The sequence below is a fragment of the Seriola lalandi genome, unplaced genomic scaffold (assembly GCF_002814215.2).
Source record: "Seriola lalandi dorsalis isolate HSWRI2012SDOR001 ecotype SW California unplaced genomic scaffold, Sedor1 jcf7180002054259, whole genome shotgun sequence".
Lineage (NCBI taxonomy): Eukaryota > Metazoa > Chordata > Actinopteri > Carangiformes > Carangidae > Seriola > Seriola lalandi.
Genome location: NW_019524812.1, coordinates 386,375 through 403,720, shown reverse-complemented (window position 1 = coordinate 403,720; position 17,346 = coordinate 386,375). Strand labels below are relative to the sequence as shown.

General features: G+C 40.6%; 1 protein-coding gene across 5 annotated transcripts; it reads right to left on the bottom strand.

The window, feature by feature from the left end:
* Positions 1-431: 431 nt before the first annotated feature.
* Positions 432-9,340, bottom strand: fosb (FosB proto-oncogene, AP-1 transcription factor subunit). 5 transcript variants are annotated; one of them, XM_023405037.2, is made up of 6 exons: positions 9,079-9,340; positions 8,543-8,730; positions 6,249-6,632; positions 5,656-5,763; positions 4,874-5,218; positions 432-4,713 (listed from the first exon to the last, which is right to left on the bottom strand). In XM_023405037.2, exons 1-6 carry the CDS (start codon positions 9,140-9,142, stop codon positions 4,648-4,650), a joined length of 1,155 nt encoding a protein of 384 aa, XP_023260805.1. In that variant the 5' UTR covers positions 9,143-9,340; the 3' UTR covers positions 432-4,647. The 5 variants fall into 5 exon arrangements, with proteins under 5 accessions (XP_023260805.1, XP_023260806.1, XP_023260804.1 ...); XM_023405038.2 differs by having other exon boundaries at positions 432-3,828; XM_023405036.2 differs by having other exon boundaries at positions 432-5,218; positions 8,543-8,781.
* Positions 9,341-17,346: the final 8,006 nt, after the last annotated feature.

The window sequence follows — 17,346 nt, the reverse complement described above, 5'->3', positions numbered from 1 at the left end:
AACAATGAGGTAGAAGACACTATAAAAAATCTCTTTTCACATACAATCATAATGAATGAGCCATTATCGAAATAAAATATTGATTATAGCCACTTAAATGCGTGAAAAGCCTGAAATTTGCATAAAAATAAGTTCTGCCCTCATTTGTTGTTCAGGGCTTGTAATGCTACATAAAACATCTAACATGACAGGAAATTAACTGATGGCTTTAACTGATTTGTTTCAGTAATTTTTCAAGCAAAAATATCAAATGTTCTCTGGTTTCATCAATTGTGCCTTTCTCTGTTTTAGGCTATGTAATTGTAAATCATTTTGGTTGGACAATTAATATAACAAAGATGGTATCTTTAAAAAAAAGAATACATTTGCAAAAAAGGATGCATAGGTCAAACAGACTGGTGAAGGTCAAGCATTTAAAAACAAGGCATATGCACCTTAGAATATGTTGTTTATTTATGTAATTTCTTCACAAATTGGAAATGAATAGTATTTGGTCAAACTATCATTAAAGGAGACAGCTCACCCAGCTTTTGCAGTCTAGAAACCGAGAAAGAAAACTTTGTCATATGAAGTTTTAGAGGACAGCAAAAAGGGAGACAAACAAAATTGAGACATTTGCTCCCAGAAAAAAATGGATGAAACATTGAGAAAAGGAATGATTTGTAATAACAGCAATGACTTTTTGACATAGAGGAACTTTGCAAGTTATCAATGACTGAAAAAAAAAAGAAATTTAGATAAATTGTAACACAATTTTTGGAGATTGTCTCAAAACTAAATATTAAGTATTAAGGATAACTTTTAATATTGTAACAAAAATGGATAATTAAAGCAATACATCATCACACTTGACATATAGTAGCAGTCAGTTTGATCACTGCATGATTTGCTACATTATGTTTATCCAAGAGGATAATAAGTATTGCATGTCATACCAGGGAAAATATGAAATCAGAGCATATATGGGACTTGTGGAAAAATAGAAATACATAGCAACATTCACCTTATAGAAAAATAGGAAAGCTCTTATTCAGATAATGCTGACATAGCAATTGTACAGTACAGGTAGGTGCAGACAGTTTCTCTGTCTTATAACTGGTAGCTCAATAGTTCTCCTTTTCCTTCTTTGTCACCTTTTCCAATTCATTATCCACTCAGTTACAATTGCAACCTTACAGAAAAAAGATTTAAAGCAATTTCAGACAACTTCAATTGAATCCAAGGCAAAGGAATTAGATGAAAGAATGAGTCTAATATGTTGTGTGGTGATCAGGGGCATACGTGTGGAGTGTAGGTACAGTACAAGGGCCCTCTGAGATCTGTTTAGCACACTTAAAGATGTAGCAGGCAGTTGATATTAAACTATGATGAAATCACAGAGTAATTACTGGGCTCTCAGAGCTTCAGCTCCTGGGAATTCACTGTTATTGGCTTCCTTTCAGAATAAAACGTCCTGATGAGACAAGCAGCGTGTTCATTTGTCTGGAGCCGCTGCAACAGCATTGTGTCACCTTCCACCATACAATGTGAAACTGCCTCGTCATTATAGTATACTATAAGTAGCACCACAAAAACCTATATACATGAGAACTATTGAATATGTTTTATGCTTATTCTCACACCAGAACATATTCTCATCACATTTGCATTTGGAGAGAAATCAAAAGGCATCTCCAACATCTGTACAAACACAGTCCTTATTCAACGTTTAAAAAATGAGGTCTGCCCACTTTCTGACCACCAAGAGCCACACTTGAACAAAGATTTATACCATTAATCTAGCCAATGCTTTGAATAAACATGTTTATTTATGGAAAATAAAGCCTCTTATCCAGCAAATACAATCACAATAAGTTTTTTAAAACTAATTAAGACAACTTGCTTGAGTACAAGAACGGAAAATCTTTAACATGATAATGTTTATATCAAGGCTAAAGCTGCAGTTATCCTTCAAAACATACATTTCAGTTAGGAAATAACAATGTTATTGAGTGATATGTTTATACTGGACAGAAATGCATACTGGGTATGAAATACTTTGTCCTTAAATGAAACAGTTTAGTCATCATGTCGTAGTCCGAACACTTTTAATATGTGTATTGACATTCAATCACACCTTTTTTTTTTTTTCCTCATTTTGCATCTGCGAAAGATCAAGTGGCATTAGGTGTCAGTAGCTTTGGGACAGACCTCACAGAGAAAAAACAAACAAACAAAACAAAGGCGTTACCACAACCTTCTAACATCATAATTATAAACATACATTTAATGTAACTGGATAGTGCTTTATATTGTTTATAAAACATAAATACACATTGATAGAGGCAGTGACATCGTGCTTCATGTTGAGGGACAGGGCAGTACTTTAAATTGAATATAGCTTTTTTTTTTGTTCCTTTAGAAAAATATTCATTTTAAAACTAAACCTCAGTAACATTTTATCTTGTTCTTCATTGACAAAAATATCCCATTTAGATTTGCAGACATTCATACTTTACAATCATTGTACATACACTTATATATACATGTTACCTGTATATATGTATATGCATATAGATTTATAATTAGATTTTTTTGTAGTGCACAACATGCCTCTGAAGTTGCCAAATGAAAATACAATAAAATAATGAAACAATACTTACAATGCAATAATAATAGTAACAGTTATGAGGAAATCTCCTGATAAAAAAACAAACAAAACGAAAAGTAAAAAAGAAATAAAATAAAATAAAATAAGATAAAAAACAAGAAATGGCAACAGTACAAGAGAAAGCAGAGGTCATTGCAGAACAATCGAACAAACAAACAAACATAAACATTAAAATATATAACAATTCTCACTCAAACATACAGGAAAAACAAATTGTACAAATTCACAGGCAAAGAAAGGACGCTCACTCCACAACATCAGCCCACGTGTTCTCCCCTTTTTGTTTCCAGGTCTTGCTTTGTGCTCACTCACCACATCAACCTCAATAAAGAAAGAAATAAACGGGCCAGGTGCCTCAGAGTGGACACACTCACAATAAATGCACCCCCGCCTCGTCTCCGCTGAGAGAAAAGGGGAGGTACAGAGACCCCTGAGCCCAATGCTTAGAGGTTGTCTGAATCACTACAAAAATGTCTCTCCTCTAAATAAAGGCATCGGTTCACATCTGATTGATTCTGAGCAACACTCGCTGGTGCGATGCAACAAAACGTCTGTATCTTCAGTTCAGAGACTTGAAAGCGATGGTGTGAATATGAGCATGTAGGCCCAGGGTGATGAGGCTCTGCGGTATGGAGGTGTTTTTACTGAGGTCACCCTTCCACACAGTTGGCAAGAGTAGGATTGTTTTCTCTTTCTTTTTTTGCTTTGTTTTTTAACATTTGGCTCTTACATTTGGTTCCAAAAATCAATGTTAAGGATGGGAGTCATCCTCTGTCCATCACCTCTCCATTTGTGTCTGTCCAGCTTGCTTGCACATCCTTTCTCCCTTCCCGCTAAAATCTCTCTCCATCCTCACTTTAAACCCTCCTCACAACATAAGATGGGTCTAATCTTCATCGTGTGAACATCAAAACATGGCTCAGCAGAAGACAGTGGCATCCGTCTTGCGTTTTGGGTTCATCAATTACACGTCTATGTGCATGTGTTAAAAGTATTTAGCTGCTGTTCACTGTAAGGATCCTCTTTGAGCAATGCGCTCCAAGATAAAGGTTCTTCTGTATTGGGGGTTGCGTCCATGTCCTTGTATGAAAGGGTGCAAAAGGACGTGTTAGTTGGGCCGGCATTCACTCAAGGTCCCAAGGGCTGGAGGGGGTCTTCGGGCTCTCGGAGGTTGAAGACTTCAGAGAGGGAGAAACACAGAGACAGAAGAGGAGAAACAGAGATGGGTAGAGATGGGTCGCATGGCAGGTAGGCAGACGGCAGAAGAATTTTTTTAAACGAAAAGAAGCACAGATCCTCAACTTGCCAAGTCCAAGCAGCAAATGAAGAAGCAGAGGGAAGTCAAGCAGATGAAGAGTTAGAGGTGAGCGAGACATCAGCAGTCTGCCTCCCACAAGAAAAGACCCTGCACAAAGTGTCCTTCGTCCCTATTTCAGATCGGCACAAATACATTCAGCAAAAGGAAGAAGGGAGAAAAGGATGGAAAAGGATGAGAGCAAGAGCACTGGAAAAGGGGCAACCGACAGAGGGAACAAGGTGGGGGCACTGGTGCTTGTTGGAGTGTAAAGTGAGTTTATGGTATCAATGTGCTGTACATGTTGAAGATTGAGAGTATTCAATGTGAATTAATCTGTTAACTCAGAGAACTTAAAACCGGCAACTTGGACTTAGTTTATTCACTTATCTTGTCCAGTTGCAGGTACTTGATAATACAAAACAAGAATTGGTTTATTGTTTAAGCCCAATGTTACAATCTTAAGGGTTTGTTTGGCTCTTATTTGGAATGCATTTCAGAATGTGCAAACTTCAACACAATCACATACAAATGATTGGGTTGTTTTTTTTTGTTTTTTTTTTCGTCTCTATCTGTGAGACTGATTGGCACTGTGCATGTACTTGCCTCAGCCTTTACTTCCAGCGAGCATAATGTATGTGCGTGTTAAAATGTGTGCGCATGTGTCTGTCGGTCAGTCAGAGCGCCAGCAGAGAAGGCGAGTTCAGGGAATCAGATGACTGCTCGCTACTGCTGTTCCGCTGGTTGGCACTGACCCCGCAGGCTCCCTCTGGGTAGGTGAACACAAATGAAGATGTGTATGAGGTGTTGTAGCTGCCAATGGCCGCATCGTCATGGTTACCACCACCACCACCACTGTCGCTGGCCATAAGGCACGGCCCGCCAGATGCCGGCTCACTTGAGCCATAGAAAGAACTAGAAAACTCTACCTCCTGCATTATCCCTGGCTGAGGTTGCTGCTGGACTTGCTGCTGCTGAACCGGAGGCTGGGACTGTGTGGAGGCCGGATGAGCTGTGTAGGCAGGAGGCAGATAGAAAGAGTCTTCCTTCACAGCCAAGCCCACAATGGAGACGGGAGGTTGTAAGGTCTGGGGAGCTAGCTGGGACTGGACAGGAGGGAGCTGCGCTGAGCCCTGCTGAAGCTGGTCCTGATATGGGATCTTACAGTTCGGCTGGTGGGCCACCAGGACAAACTCCAGGCGCTCCTTCTCCTTCTGCAGCTCCGAGATCTCAGCCTCCAGCTCCGCCTTCTCCTCCTCCAGTATGTCTGTCTCCTGTGGGCAGGTACAGAGAATGGAAGAAGCAGGGGCAAGGGGGCAGGGGAGCAAGATAAAGGTGGGTAAATGAGTAGAGGAGGGAAGAGGATGTGCAGAGGAAAGAGAGAGGACAGGAGAGTTAGCTACGCCTTCACGTTTGTGAAGGTGGATGTGCCCACCCCAGTAGAAGTGCCTTCCTCATCTGCAGCTGTATATGTAAGGTGGCTTCTGTAGGAGCTTGTTAATTAAGCCATAAATACTGTAGGTCCAATAGTCTGTCTTGAGGACTATAATTGTCTTCACGACAGCTAAACACCCCGTTACCACAATCCTCTTTCTTTTAAACACACATGCAGAGAGTTATTAACACAATCGGAAATGCTATGCAAGGCAACTTGTATGTATGTAATTATGATCATTGCTCATTCTTGCTGCTATAACAAGGCCAAGCTCACCGACTGCAGTCTGTCTGTGAGTTCTCGTCGGCGGTTTCTACATTTGGCGGCCGCCAGTTTGTTTCTCTCTCGACGAACACGCCTCTTCTCCTCCTCCTCAGGTGTTAGCTAGGATGAAGAGAAAAAATAAAATGGATTAGGGCAAAAATTTTGTGATTGTTCTTGAAAATGTAGTTATATTGTATTAATGGGCAGTGGTGGGGAAATTAAATGGAGCAGGCAGGATGACTACACCAGCTGTTCTCTTTTACCCTTTTACAAAGAAAAAATGTAACTTTTCCCTCATGTTCTGGCGGTAGGCTATCTTTTATCTAGCTAAGGAATAATTACCCTAAATGACACCAATTATGCCAAAAATAAGTCACATTTGGCAGATTATCCTCCCACATAACCCTCCACACTGTCCTCATTTAATCCCTGTTTAATAGGTTTTGTGACAACGGCCTACAGCAGACAGGGAGGTGCCCTTTTTTGTTCAATGTTCATGCATCTGAAAGTGTTTGTACACACCACTGCTTAACATTGCATAAACCTGCATTTCATGTGTAACATACAAGGGTCAACAAACAAACAGTTCAAGCACACACACTTACTAACACACCAACATCTCCATCGTCACTCACAGACTCGTCTCGTGAACGGCGGCTGCGGGTTCTGGACTGGCGGATAGGGCCCGGAGCTGGGCCTGGAGTATCTGAACTTGGAAGAGTGAATCCAGACCTTGAAGAATAACTGGGGCCTGGCATGTCATATGGGTCAACCAGTGAAACTGGCTGGGTCATGGTTGTGGTGCCAGTGGACCCACTCTGACCAGAGGCCTGGGAAGAGATGAGGGTCGGCTGCACCATCCACTGCAGGTCCTGACTGGTGGTGATGGCGGTGACGGTGGGCACAAATGAACCGGGCATCTCCCCTCCAATACTGGCCCCTAGCCCGCTGCCCACAATGCTCAAGCCAGCTCCCGCTGACACACACTCCTGCGCATTAACAAGTAGAGTTTAACACACCATGTAAAACCACTGTAAGTCAGTGAACACATTTAGAGAGACAGGGGCGGAAATACCTAGAGGAACTAGGTTATTCCTGCATTATTACAGATGCACTGTATAGAAATTCTAACCAAGATCCTACTTTAAATTGTAAAATATTTAAAATTCTAGGAAAGATACATGGCATGACATGGCAAAATGGTTCAGGAATAAAAATTTTATTTGAAGTGGTATCAGTTTACTTTAAGTCCCCCTATTTAGCATTTGTAAGATATACAAACATTTAATAAATGGTGTATAACACACTATAATATAGTTTTAAGCAGCTATAAGTGTAGAGTAAGCAAGTACAATATTCAACAACAATCATAAAGTCTTCAATGAGGACATATTTTACATGATTACAGCTATGTTTTACTATATTGTCAGTAATGACAAACACTTATATCTGCACCACTACAATATAGTGTGTTTTGAATCATTTCTTAAATGACTATAATGTCTAGAAATGCTAAATATGGGGATTTAAAATAAAGCCTTTTCTTTTAACTCAATGTAAGTGTTATACAGCTTCAGTGTGGTGCTGGAACAAATACATACACAATGCGATCTTTTAAAGTGTGGGGAAAAAACGCAGCGTATCCAACTATCAACAACATAATTAGAGGAGTAAAGACAAGGAAAAAATAATAGGCATTAAGTCTTGATTTCTAATTCACTAGTTTTGATACTGTGTTACTTGATTTCTATGTCAGTTTAGAACATATAAAAAGCCCAAATCTGTCGCTTGTCTATTTTGTTTCATTTTAGACCCGAGGAGGACTGCGTCGACTTTAATTTATATTCATACAAAAGCGTGTTAAGAGACTGGGACAGGCGGCTCTGAAAGCAGCCACCTCGACCAATCGTTTCTCTCAATTAGCGTCTCCCCTCTCCTTCTTCCTCCTCCCCCGTCACACCCCCGGTGTTCCCCTTGGCAACGCGACGTAGCACTCCAAAATAGAACGAGCATTTACGTCACGGCGAGGCCTGTGAGAGGAGAACAGAGAGCGTGGAAGGAGGGGCAGGGCTTCAGCGCTTACGTAGGAGAGTTCCAGAACGCTGTCATCCGTTTTGCGGCGTGCTGTAAACCGAGCACGTTGTCAAAGCTTGAGAGCCGCTACCAGGGATACTACAGGCAACACATAAACTTCTATCGAATCCTTGGTATACATAGCGTAACTATTTATATCTGACTGCAGGAACACAGTAGTACACGCTTAGTGGGTTCCTATACGTGCTTTCCATTAATAACACCACTAATGTCCAATTCAAATAAAGGACAAATAGTTCCATTAAGAGCCTAGGTTATATATATTGTACAATTACAACACCGAGTATATAGCCTAGCTTCGGTTTTCTTTCTTTTTTTTTTTTTTTTTTTTTTACGATTTATTGCCACATTCATGCAGATCTCAGATTAGTTTATATGTCTGTTAATTTGGTACAAGCATAGCAGCACATTGTCAACAAAACAAAACCCATTCTGGGAGATAAGCTACCAAATCCAAAACCGTATGCAACAATAGCATATGAAACTGAATATGTAAGAACATTACATTTCTATATTAATATCTATAATGTATGGACCATATATATCACAACGTGCAGTTTATTTATTTGGAAACATGTTAGCAGAAGCACATACCCTAATTAGTCCCATAGATCCATAGGCTATATTGGCAGCACAGGTCCATCAGTGCATATAGGACCATAAGTCAAACTTGTTGCATTTATAAATAAATAAACTAAGGAACAGCTGTAACATTCGCTTATTCTTAAAACAACATTTAACATCAGCATCTAACATTTGCTACCATGCATTATATTGCATTGATAGTCTCTTGACTCTATCATACCTGCGGAGCACTGGTGGTCGGCGGGCTCCCGAAGGAGTCCACGGAGGAAAGGCACTGGGACTCTATGGATGGAGACGAGCTTCCACGGGATCCGCTGTCGGGGTCGCCGGGGAACCCTTGGTACATCTCCCCGCAGGGACCGAGAGAGAACGAGACACCTGCAGTTACCGGAGAGAGCGCGATGTCACCTGCAGCGGCAGGGCAGCGGCACACACAAGAAGATTACTAAAGGAGAGGTACTGTGGGGAGAGAATGACTGACGTTATGGGCAATGCAGTTAACAAAACCCAGAGAATTACTTTGATCATGGTTGAAAGTTAGACAATCCCGCCATCATTGATCATTGAAGAAAACTCTACAGCAGAGTGTTTGTGGAAGCAACTTCCACAGGGAACGATGTGTATGTCTATAAGCATAGACTGACGGACAGCGGTAGACAGATGTTCCCGACCCACTCAAAAACGCTATTTTTAAAGCAAATATTTACTTCAAACACGCCGTAGGCTACTGTATATCGTCCAAATAAAGACACATACCGTTGCTGATCTTCTTCTTATTCCCCACTGAGATGCTCTTGGTTTCTTTCCAAAAAAGTTGCATGAAGAAGCTTAATCCAGTTCCCCGCGTTTAGGGGGAAGTGTCCCAATTTTTCTGTTAAGAAGTCCTCTCGTTTAGCTTTAAATCCTTCTAACGCTCTCCTTTATCCGAATGGCATATATTCGATTATAGATCCATGAAGTCCGTCCACGGTACGCCGGAGGACGTTAGCTGTTATTGCGGTGCACAGTAGCAGATCTTGTCGTATGAATGAATCGATCCTCCTCGAGGTAGAAACAAGGCATTTCTATCGTCTAAGTCCCGCCTCGGAGTTCCGCTGATGACGTACATGCCCATATTTGTGCTTTGGTGTTGTGTTTGGTCTCCTTGGTGACGTTGAGGGAATCCCTCTCCCACTGAAATGGACCAGAAGCTCACCTCGCCGACGGGTAATAATAGATTTTTTTTTATACAATCACAGGCACGAGATATTTCTCACCGTCTGACAATTTCTGAAAGGAAATTTCATGAAACTTCAGAGTGATAAATATGGAAAGTATCTATTTAGGACTATCTATAGGTGTATATTTGGATTGGAACATTGGGTCATGGCTACGTCAAGAGAAGACATTATAATATTCCTATAATATCTACAGTCCCATGTGTAAGCATTTGTGGAGTGTTGTTGTGTTCAGTTAAACTGAAATCAACAGCACATATATGGACTTAAACATGATTTTTAGCTATTATCTATAGATAAACAGAAAACGCAACATTCTATAGCCACTGTAGTTAGTCTAAATATCATGTATATCTTCTGAAACACATCAGAGAATATACAATGGCTTATTTATGCAACACCCAGAGATCTATGTCACTCCAGGACGGAATCCCGTCAGGCATGCAAGGGAAATCCTGCTGAAAACTTTCTCAGGACACGCCCTCGGGAGTCCTTGGAGCTTCAGAGCTTAACGTCTAAAGGGGGAAAGCCTCCTTTTCATCTGTGTCAGAAACCTGAAGTCTGGCACGGTGACAAGTATGAATCTAATGGAAGTTGAGAAATAACCTCAAACTGTATACAGAATCTGCCCAATAGTTTAGTTAGATTGTTAGATTTACATATCTATGGATTTGAGTGGAGGCAGGACTCTGTCACAGAGCACACCGGCAGCAGCCCCATTGAGCACAAAAGAGAAACATAATTTGGTAAACAGAAGTGTGATTCTGTTTCTGACATGGACAGTGGGCAGCAGTGACGGAAATCAGCGTCTGTCATCGCAAACATCAGCGAACAGAAAGTGATTCATTATTGTAGCCTACATGCGGACACCAATGTGGCAGGTGGGAGGTTGGCTTGGGGGGTTGCTCCACAGGCTAAATGCGGGAAAATCGGGTGGCAAATCATGAATGAAAATCTAAAATACAAGGCCTACGTTTTGTGCTTGTGATGTCAAACAATGTCACGAGGCGGGCATGCTGCTGTGTAAGGGCTACAGCTACAGCCGTTGTGCGAAAAGGCGTGAGTAAAAAGGGAAGAGCTGGGGATAACAAGTTATTAGTCAGCGCTACAACAACGTCAGAGACGAGGATCCACGGAGGACGCTGTGTCCCATCCGAGCTGCCGTTACCGGTGTTTGTGCTGCTGAACCGGGATGACTAACTCCGTCGATACAAGTTGTTCATAATGGGGAATTTTTGAGGTGAATGGCTGATAACGCAGGCGAACTGCCTACATTCAAGGGGAAATAACGAGAATCAGCGATAACAGCAGGACGACGGTGTGAGGGCAAGAAATTACGGAGATAACTAGTGAAGTTTTAGCTATGAATGCTGATAAATGTGATGGATTACGCAGGCAACACGTTTTCTTTCTCAAAGCTGTTCAAAATATCACAAATAGCCAGTAGTACCACGTTAAAATGAGATATTTAGGTTAAAACCAGAGGCAGACACCATGTGCTATCCACAGGTCTGATGCGTGTGTGTGTAGCGTTCTGTCGCCTTGGATACGCCGTTGCCTCTGACGCAAGGACGTATAAATTTGTCTTTTTTGTTATGCCGCCTAGCAACCGGTTTCTGTGGTAACCGGCTCTGAGTGACAGACAGCAGCAGCACACAACATGGCTTCCGGATTCTTTCTGTGCAGAGACCAGCAGCAACTCCAACTATGCTACAGCGATTGTTGTTTTAAAGCAGTTTTAACCGTCAGCGACTGTTGTTTTGCGCGTTGTAACGTCTGGTGGTTACAGGGACAGTGAAATTAACGTTGTTAACGTTTTCCAAACTCGCATGCTGTCCCATGTCCAAGTCGTAATCTGTAAAATGCAAATATGCACTCGCTTCGCAACGCATAATACACAAATGTATGCATCTTGTGATTAATCATTGTGTTGAAACTGCGTAGGTTACAAGCGGAACCCAGGACAAACATTTTTTATTTAAGGTCATAAACCGATTCAGCGTCAGACAACACGAGTAAGTGAAACATTTTCCACGGACTAGTGTCTATAGAAACTGATATTTTGTAGAAAAGGTGGGCAGTAATTGTTTTCTTAATTCTGCAGTTTTCTCAGACCTTCTGTTACTTTGAATTTGATTCAATTAGATGTACTTTATTTCAAAAGGATAATTTTAACAGTATCACTAGGCTACTGCTTTCAGGGAATCATTGGCCATCTCCATAATAATGAACTATAGAATCTTAAGACGCTTAAAATGTATGAAACAGTTGTAACAGTTTGAGAATTAAGTTATTTCCATAATAAATTATCTGCAGATTGTTTGAGTCGATTAATGAAATATCTGTCATGAATCCCATATTTCAAGGTAACTTTTACAGATGTGTTGTTACGTTAAATCAACTCTCTAAAACCCCAAGTTATTCACTTTACAATGATGTTTGAAAAAAATGGGGGAAGCTGAAGCAACCAATGTTTGGTGTTGTTCCTTAAGAAATGACTAACATGATTATGATATTGCAGATTAATTTACTGTCAATCAACTAATGCAGCTTGTAAAGTAAATTTAATAGTGGGTATTGCAACATCATCATTTGGATATCAGTGAATCAGCATTACAGCTTGATTTAAGGTTTCTTTATGGGTTATATATACCTAAATCACTCTGCAAGTCATAGCTACATTTACAGAGTAGAGTAACTACATAATGGAGTTTAAATGAGACTGCATTCCTGTCTCTAGACTAATTTGTTCCTTAAGAGTTTTTTTGTTTACAACTTGTGGTGGTCTAGACTATAGTCGTGTCAGGTAAAAAATAGACGCAGTGTTGTCTAATGCCCTTCATGTGCTTTGTTTTGCTTCCCCCTGTCTCTTAGCATATTTTCGGGAAGCCACTAACTTGCACTGTGCTCATGAGGCCAGCCCCTGTTTCCTTTTGGAAGGCGGGCCATGTTTGCCTGATCTTCCTGCCCAAAATATTTGTTACCAAGCAACGCTTAGGCCTGTCCCACTTCAGAGTGGTTTTGTTTACACCCCTTCTGGCTCCATATCCCAACAACATTGCATAACTCTCACAGGCTTTCCCCACCTCACTGAGAGAAATTTGATCGGTCTGCTCTCTCCAGCCAACCAAAATGTCTCATACCCTCATACCATAGTTTTTCTTTCAGCCACTCAACAGTTTCCTTCGATCTTTTGTCTGCTGTGTTCTCTCAGAGCTGTTCGTATTCACCCAGCTATTCAGAGCAACAAAACTGAAACTGAGGACAAGATTATTTATGAAAATGCTTAGTTTGCCTTGACTTTCAGGTCAGCCTTTGGCTGAAAATTCCTGAAGCTTATTGTGACATGATCTGTTAGGTGGGGGAGCAGGTCTGCCCATGTTAACGTTTAATAACACATCTACTCTCAACTAAATCCAGTAATTCTCTCTTGGCAAAGTTGAAGGCCTTCCTGCACTCCTATGTAAACATGGCTTGTGTACAGTGTATTAATTAAAAAAAGTGGAGCCTTACATTTATTAATATTTAGGTTGAGACCGAGCCATAAACTTTTGAACTTGGTACATCCTCTTCTGTCTTATTCAGTTGTGTTGGAACTGTATCAACTACAGAATATGGCAGTTTTTTAGTTTTTTCAAGCTAATTAGTACCTCACCCTGTTATTGGCTCACATACTAGCTCCTGTAGTCTTTGAGTGATAGTATGAAAAATACGTGCCTCAGCTGCCCTCAGTCTCCTTTGTTTTATGAGCAATAAATGTAAAAGTGCAGGAGTACAGAGTTGTATAACAAATGTACAGTTCTCTATCTTTCACTAGGGGCAGAGTGCAGTTTCTCCAGTTTGCTGTTAGAGCTGACTCTGTGTTTTGTAGTTGTACCACAGACCAGGAGGGGAGCTGAGGAACTCTTCTTTTTTTTGTGAGAGCGAGTGACACACTTCCTCAATATTAACCGCCACCTTCTCTTGATTCCCTTTAGTGTTCATAGTGTTGCTCAGACAGGGAATCTGGAAGTATCTGATTTGTGTTTCTTACATTTGTGCGTGAATTAGTTTTGTTCCAGTTAAAATTTGACATTATTGCAAACAGTTGTTTTAAGACACAAAATGTGAACCGATCCTTTAAGGCTAATTACATTTAGAAAAATATACATCTCTGTGCTTGTGAGTGACTACATCTTCCATCCATTTATTCTGGTACCCATCTGGCCAAGTTGAACCACCGGGTAGTACACTAAATAAGTAATGCAACCCAGAATACTTCCACAGGCAGGTGTTTGTGAGGCATCCAGACCGGATACCCACATGATTTCAGCTGGCTACTTGTGATGCAAAGGTGCAGAGCATCATCTTGTCCCAAATGATGAGCCCAGACAACCTAAGCTAACTCATTTTATTTATTTTCAGTTATTTTATCAGGGGAGTCTTACTGATACCAAGATTCATAGTGAACATACAAAAAAAGCACATGTAAAGCCAGACAACCAACAATCAAGTACCAAGTAGAGTTCATGAAAACAGTCATAAAAGACACCAGAGAGTAAAGCTTTAACATTTCTGAGGTAAATGAAAAAATCTAGCTTGAGGCAAGTTTGCTGTTCATACCATATAAAAGGTGAATAGTACCTGAAATCAATGTATATAATATTAAGAAGTTATTTGATTGTGTGCACAAGCTTTAAATGAAGGAAAGATATGATGTAGTGTGGAAGCTTTAACAAGAGCTTTTAGCCTGTGGTATCCACTAACATATGCTTTCAGTCACTGCACAGACCTTATGACTGAATTAGGGTTGTGGTATGTATACATTAAATAAATTGAGATTTCACTCTCAGAGTTTCCTCTTCACCATGACAGTCCAATACAAGAGTCGTGCTACCCCATTCTCCCACAGACTCCACAGGACCCCTCAGTGGACAGTCAAACAAAACTCATGTTGACTAAATGAGAAATTTCCCATGACCCTTTTTGTGTCCGTGACTATGAAGAGCCAGTCACATTGTTTACACTTGTGACTTTCCAGTTTTTCTTGTTCCCGGCTTCAGCACACAGCTCGGCTGCACCTCACTTTTGCCCTGTTTATGTTAATGTACTTGTGTTTATATGGCGTAATCCTTCTGGTTCTCCAGTTAAATAACCAGCTTGTGTGTTTACAGAAACCCACACAGCACACACGCACAGCAATAATTTACAGTGATCCGTGCAGAAGGTAAAACATTTTCAATTGTGCATGCGTCAAAGCCTTGGTTGTGGGCTGTTCTGAGACAAAAATGTTCTCACGTCATCTTATTTCACTCGGCAGAGTGGTATCAGGCCTCTTACACTCTCACTCACTCTTACACTGGCTGTGGCATGGCTGACCTGCTCTAAAAAGGCTCTTGACAGTACTTGATGATGAAGCAAATATTAAAAAGATGCTTGACATCTTTGTTTAACATAGAGGTAATTGTACAATGGCAGGAAATTAAGATGATATACTCCTTTTTTTCATTATTCAGTTTCGTGTCATTCTAACCCCACTTGTGTGCAACCACAAGCAGGATCATCTCGTTTTAGCATTTGTGTTATAACATGTGGCGAGTGAGATCATTACTTTATCTGTATATTGCCAATGCCTCTAAATAACCATCTCTACAATTGTTCACAACGTCAGAACAATTGGCATTCTCCTTTTTTTTTGCTCTAAGTGCAGCTATAAACGTCAGCATTGAGGTGCAGAAAGCAGAGTGGATGGCTCTATTGTATCATGCACTGCATGGGAGTCGGATGCCTAAAGTTAAATGCAATCAGTGGGTTTCAGTATTCCACAGCTCTCTGTGACTCAGACACAAGCAGCGCGTCAATCCTAGCCTACTTTCAACAGGCTTGCTGCCAGTCAGAGAGGCAAAGCGCCAGAAAGAGGGAGGGACGAGAGCAAGAGGGTGAGAGAGAATGAGGATGAGATCAGAGGTGGAAAGTAACTCAGTACATTTAGTAAGATACTGTAGTTAAACACAGTGGTCAGACATTGTCCTAAGAGTTAGCATTCACTTAAGGTGTTTCTGTTATTTTGTTCACCACATTTATATCAATGAACATAGGCTAAATAACAGAAGCACTTTTCTGTATAATGCAACATAATCAAACTACATCCTCCAACATGATCATACAGTTGAAACAGCATCTCATCTATTCAGTAAGAATTAAACATGATTTTCTTCATGAAGGAAGATTATATTGCAGGACTGTTGTATTGAATTGTATTAGTTAGTGTATGTAAATACACTTTGCAACATTTCATAGGACTAAACTTATTAGTCCACTATGATAAATCTTTCACAGCAACCATTCAGACTTCACATAGTAGGAAAAGAACAGATGTTACTACTAACATTAACAATGGCTCTGTTATATTCAAGTGTCATGACAGTGTGACAGTGAGCCAACATGCACAACACCATGTTGGCAATACTAAAATATAGCAAGACTCCTTTACAAGTAAAAATCCTGCATTGAAAATCTTAGTAAAAGCATGTCAGTATAACTACCAACATGTAGTAGAAGTCATAGGTGTACTGTGAGTGTTATACCACTATATATACTATGATTTTGGATTGTTGTTACTGATGCCTCAGTGTGAAGGTAGCTTTTTATTGTTGTACATAGTTAGTTGAGGTAGAGCTAATTACAACTATTTTACATATTTTTGGATAGTTAATGTATAGCAGTGCATCATATTTTAAAACCTGATATGTTTTGTCTGTTAAATCACAATCTGAAAAGTAACTATAGCTCTTAGATAAATGTAATGAAGGAGAAAGTACAATATTTTCCCTGAAGTATAGAGTTGCGTAAAATGGAAATACTAAAGTAATGAACAAGAACCTTAAAATGACACTTTAGGAAATGTACTCCATTACTCTCTAACACCAGCAGTCGATATGTATTAGGACTATTTTTCATGCTTTACACCAACACAAAGGATTTGACTTTAAACGGTGAATATGAGGTTAAAGTACCGACTTGCTGCTTTAACTCGAGGGGGATTTTTTTATATCAAAAATTCTGCAGAAACCGTAGCGATGGTTGTACATACCCCCCAGGGTAAAACAGTTCACTGCACGGTATATGGATGCAAATACCGGAACACCCTTACAGCCGAAACGTCTGCATTTAATCATCATAGTTATTAAAAGATATCATTGTTCTCATACATATTGCACTGTACAAATGAGCTTATAAGATAGTGATTTGCAATGTCATGTTGTAGTGCTGCCATTATTTAAGTAGATCTGAATCCTTCTTCCACCTGAATTAGGAGCCTGGATGGCAACTTCGTTTTTCCCCCTATTCACTCTCCCTCTGTTTCGCTCGTTTCTATCCAGAAGGCTTTGTTTCAACCTTTTTTCCTCTGCTCACAGTCCCCCTCCCCACTTCTTCTCCTTACATAAGGACTGCCCTATTTTTTCAGGGACCAGTAAGAGGTAGGAATAAAAGGGAGTGAGTGGGTGAGGAAGAGGGACTGGTAGAGGGTGAGATCCAATGAAGAGAGAGAGAAAGGATATGGGGGTAGACGAGAGGACTGTGTGTACACTGCGCACGTCAGGAGGACACAAACCTGCATGTGTCCCCGTCATCCCCCTCACCTCGCTGGCCTTCTCTGCCCACACAATCCTCCTTCACTCCTCATACTTTTCCTTTTGCTCTTGTGCTCCTCACCTTATCCACCTCCTCTTCTCTCACGTCTTCCACCTCCCACCCCACAAACTCGGCACTTTGCTCTACGTTACCTCCAGGACTGCATCCGATTCTCACCAGCTGAGTCTGTTCT

Coding starts and splice junctions, on each gene's coding strand:
- fosb (XM_023405034.2), bottom strand. CDS start 9,142: ATGCAACTTTTTTGGAAAGAAACCAAGAGCATCTCAGTGGGGAATAAG. Junction 8,731..9,078: donor TAAGAAGAAGATCAGCAACG/GTATGTGTCTTT, acceptor CTGCCGCTGCAG/GTGACATCGCGCTCTCTCCG. Junction 6,633..8,542: donor CGACCACCAGTGCTCCGCAG/GTATGATAGAGT, acceptor GTTAATGCGCAG/GAGTGTGTGTCAGCGGGAGC.